Source organism: Dendrobium catenatum, unplaced genomic scaffold, assembly GCF_001605985.2.
Source record: "Dendrobium catenatum unplaced genomic scaffold, ASM160598v2 fragScaff_scaffold_621, whole genome shotgun sequence".
NCBI classification, from domain to species: Eukaryota; Viridiplantae; Streptophyta; class Magnoliopsida; order Asparagales; family Orchidaceae; genus Dendrobium; species Dendrobium catenatum.
The window spans coordinates 13,872,922-13,877,317 of record NW_021319083.1 but is presented as its reverse complement, the minus strand read 5'-3'; the positions used below and the strand labels follow the sequence as shown (position 1 = coordinate 13,877,317).

Genomic DNA, 4,396 nt, shown 5'->3' with positions numbered 1-4,396 from the left:
ATATTTTTATTTAACCATTTTGTCTTATTATAATATTTTCCCAATAAAATAGTTACTGTAATATATTATGAAAATTAGAATTTTAATGATCATTTAGTGATTTAATTTAATGAAGAAGTTATATTTGTAGATAAAAATCATTAACATTTTCATATAATTATTTATGAACTTTAATCTTTTCAATTAGATTAATCATTATTAAGTTCAAGAGAGAGCAACATAAGCATATTTATTATTCATATTTTTTTATCTAAATTTCTATCAGCATACAAAAATTTCTTAACAGCCATGAGCTCTTCGGAGTCTACTCTGAGTTCTTAAAAAATTAAAAATTAATTTATTTGTCACAAATTAATTCAGAGTCAAGTGTCTATTTTGAATAACTTTATCATTATTTTATTTCTTAAATCACAATTATAGTTCAATTTGATCATTGTTATCTTATATTTTAGTAATTTTTTGGATAGAAAATAATTTTTTAGAATTATAGTGGCTAAATTTTTTTATTTTTAAAAAGAGCATATTTATAATATTTATAACAAATTTAAAAAATATATTTTTTTTTCATAATAACTTTATCATCACCTTTATAAAAGACTACATTTTTCCCAATCAGATTCTAAGATGAGCAACGATTGACTTTATTAATTAGATATAAAGGATCATAAATACAAGAAAATAAATAAAATTTTATAAATGAAAGAAATAGATTGTAATAATAAAAGAAAAAAAAAACCAAAATTTTAATGATAAAACTAACCCAATTGAACTTAAATTCTTCCAAAATGAAGAGCAGGCCTTCCTCTAATTCCAAGATGAAAGCTGATGAGAATGATAAGCAACCTTTCTACAGAATAAGAAAGTTGGCATGGCTTGCCATCTTATTGATTAACATCATCTCCAACCAAATTCTATTTTACTGTATGACGTCCGTCATTTATTCCATTCGAACTCCAAATAGCATGCTAATTTCCGGTAGGCAAATAGTGGGACGTCAATATTCGTGTCGGACTCTACACCTACGCCAAAAAATTTACCTACGGGATTTGCCAAAGAAGTGCGCAAAAGAGAGAAAAGTGCGCTAAAGATGGTTACATTCACAGGAAGCACGCGAAAGAAAAACAAATAGCATTAGATTGACAAAGAATGACTGCATTTTAAATGTTTACTGCATTTTTTAGCGGAGAAAAACTGAAGTGGAAAATGAGTTTTTCTGTTGGAGATGCCCTAAATTTTTGTTTGACTCACTTGCACTTTTCCTGAAAGCTATACATTTATTCATAATTTTATTGATTAAATAGGAAGTCAACCCATTCTTTTCAAAAATATCGGTCAATACTTCAGATCTCCAGTCACCTACTACACAAAATATGCTAATATTAAAAGTGCAGGTAAATTTTTATTTCAAATTTCCAAATGCTAAAAGATTTTGGCTAGAGGTTCAACAAGACAAATAATTTTGTTGGACGTTCTTATTAGACTCAAAAAGCTATACTGAAAGACAAATACATATATACTACATTCTATATACAAATTCAATCCCTACATGATATAAACAAATCATAAGCTAAAAATATGAGTTAGATTATCTAAAAGTGTCAAGTAAAAGATCATGTAGTTCACTTCCAAGAAATGAGTTAGTCTACTTTTACTTGATTTCAGATGGTGGATTCTTTTCCCGAGAAGAAATTTTTTGGATTTGTGCTCAGCCACGGTCACCGGATCATCGATGAGCAGTTGTCGACCCTCTCGTCTGGAGTCGCTCCCATTGATCACCGTTCTCATAGAATTATGCTGCTTGTGCAAGATTTCTAATAATCCTCCAAATTTTGACAATTAAAACATGATAAAAGCATAACTCCTCCAAAATAATCTACATAAAAAAGCAGTTTTGAGTTCACTTTCTTAGGTAGCCCTATGGCATACTTACCAAGCAAAAGTGTATTTGTACTTTCGATTAGTCTGGCGTAATGCCAAGCATAATAATGAACTAAGGCCTTCTCCAGCCGTTCGGCAAACAGGTGAATGGAGAGCCTCAAACGTCCCAACCGAACTCCATTTTTTGCCGTCATTCAGTCGCTGATGAACAGTGCGACGCCAATATTGGCGTCACACTGTTCACTTTCGCCATTTCTTTCTCTCTACCGAATTCTGTCTGAGAAAGGCACGAAAGAAACGATGATGATTTGGGGGCAAAATGGCGTTCCACTGGAGATGAATCACGGCACTTTTTTATTTTACTGCATTTTGCAATAATAAATGAGAGTTCCGGTTGGAGATGCCCTAAGAAGTATAATATTTTAAATAGCAAAAGCATGAAATGAAGGACATAACAATAACAATTAATGCTCAGATCACAAAGATAAAGAAAGGCAAATTTAATTTGTTTCCAAATCCAATATTATCTTACTATGTTATAAATATTTTCTTATTTAGTAACAGGTTTCTGTGCATTATCTACACCAAGGCCATTCAACACACCAGCCTGCTTCTCAGTTAAGCCATTTGGAAAGTAAGAGTCACTGAGCTTCCTGAAGGTGCAGGAGGTGACGAGGCTGTCAGAGCCCGCCTGATGGCTGATCCCAACTCTCTGCACACCAACCATCTCCGCAATCTTACTGAGCCCCCCATAAAGATTGTTGCAGAACTTTATAAGATGTTTAATGTCATACAGAGTCGGGAAGTAGATCTTCATGAGCTGAAAAAAGCCTTCCCGGGTATCAGGAAGCTCTTTGCAAGTTAGTAGCTTTAGGAGGTAGCCGAAGTCATAGCTGCCGTGGAAGGCGATCCAATGCACATCCTCGTTGAGAACAATGCCGGAGGACATGAAGAGCTCACCGAAACGAAGGGCGTCGACGCCGTGCTCTCTGTTCTTCTTGAAGTTGATTCCACACTGGCGGAGGAGCTCAATGGAATCGGAAGCGCAAATGTCGCGCTCGTCGTCGAACTCCCGGAAATTGAACTGCCAGACGCAGCCGTAGCCGGTATTGCAGGTGGGGAGGTTTCCGCGCTCGTCGGCGAACGTGAGGCCGAGCTGGATCAGCTTCAACATATCGACGTTAGCCTTTAGCATCGCATATTGATAGTCGAATGACGACTTGAAGTTTCCTACCGGCCGGCAAACGACCCCCGGGAACTCCGTGTCCATGGCGACGAAGGGGAAGTCGTCCACAATCTCGCGGATAAGAGCAAATTCTTGTATCAGATTGTCATCCCAAACCTCTCGTATTTGAACGTTATCGTTCCTTGGGGCCACTGACATCTCTCAGTCATGCGAGCTGCAAACAATGAATCCAAAAAACACCATTAATTACCTTTCCCAAAACCCTCAAATGAATCGCCGGAGAAAGAAGAAACCCCGATCATATAAAAACGTAATTGCCCTTAATTCTAACGTAATGTAGGAGGAGAAGAGGAACGCATCTAATTAACCTTTGGAAGATGAAATCGAAGAATGGGAACGACAGACCAAAGAGGATTTTGACAACAGCGAAAGAATTTAAAGGCTTCCAGGCGAACATGGCAAACGAGGGAGGATTCAGAGAAAAAAAAAAACAGCAGGGTTTGAAATTTTCTTGAGATGGAGATGGCGATTCAGTGTTTGGCCCGGCGCGAGACCCGCCCGGGAGAAGAGCTCCAAACATAAACTTTTTTGACAATTTCTAAGCTTTCATGGCCGGAATAAATACAACGAGAATTCGACGTAATTGGCTACACCAAAAAAGTAGCGCAGCTGCCGTTATTTTCTTACTATATTTTAGATGATTGGCAATCAAGCTAATTATTTTATATTTAAGGTTAAATAATTTAAATGTATTTATTTGATAATATATAAATAATAACCCCTCCTGAAAATTGAAAAAATAAAATTATAAATATAGATTATGAAAATTCTTGTTTTAAAAATCATATTGTTTTTAATAAAATTTTGATTGAGACGATGACCACAATTTTTGAAAGGAAGTGATTGATTTCCCTTTCTCAGAATTACTTTCATTACACATTGATCAAATACATAATGCTGCAATAAAATTCTAATTTTAGCAAATATATAGTCCAACTAAATATTTAAATGATTTGAACTCATTGGCATCAAAATCGATCAAACTCAACACAAAATAAGCTCAAATCAATCACTTGAAGTATAGTGAGAAGCATTAAAATTTTAATTGAAAGACTGAATGATCTCTAAATATTGAATGCTTATATCAAATCGAGCGTCTCGATGAGAAGATTACAATGAGCTTAAGATCTTCTAAATTCAATATCATTAAGGCACTTAAAAAGCTAAAAAATAGTTTATGATTAGAATATCAATGCAAGCAATTTGATAGAGTACTCGACATTATGGCACACCACTCTTAAAATATATAAATAGGTCTCCACTCGCTATATG

At 34.9% G+C, this 4,396-nt stretch overlaps 1 protein-coding gene across 1 annotated transcript; it reads right to left on the bottom strand.

Annotated features, from left to right (window-relative positions):
- Positions 1–2,428: 2,428 nt before the first annotated feature.
- On the bottom strand, positions 2,429–3,262 carry LOC110095140 (probable CCR4-associated factor 1 homolog 7). Its single transcript, XM_028694997.1, has one exon. It carries the CDS (start codon positions 3,260–3,262, stop codon positions 2,429–2,431), a length of 834 nt encoding a protein of 277 aa, XP_028550830.1.
- Between the last annotated feature and the right edge of the window lie 1,134 nt (positions 3,263–4,396).

Bases quoted from the DNA above. Each gene is read 5' to 3' on its own strand.
- LOC110095140 (XM_028694997.1), bottom strand. From the start codon at position 3,262: ATGTCAGTGGCCCCAAGGAACGATAACGTTCAAATACGAGAGGTTTGG.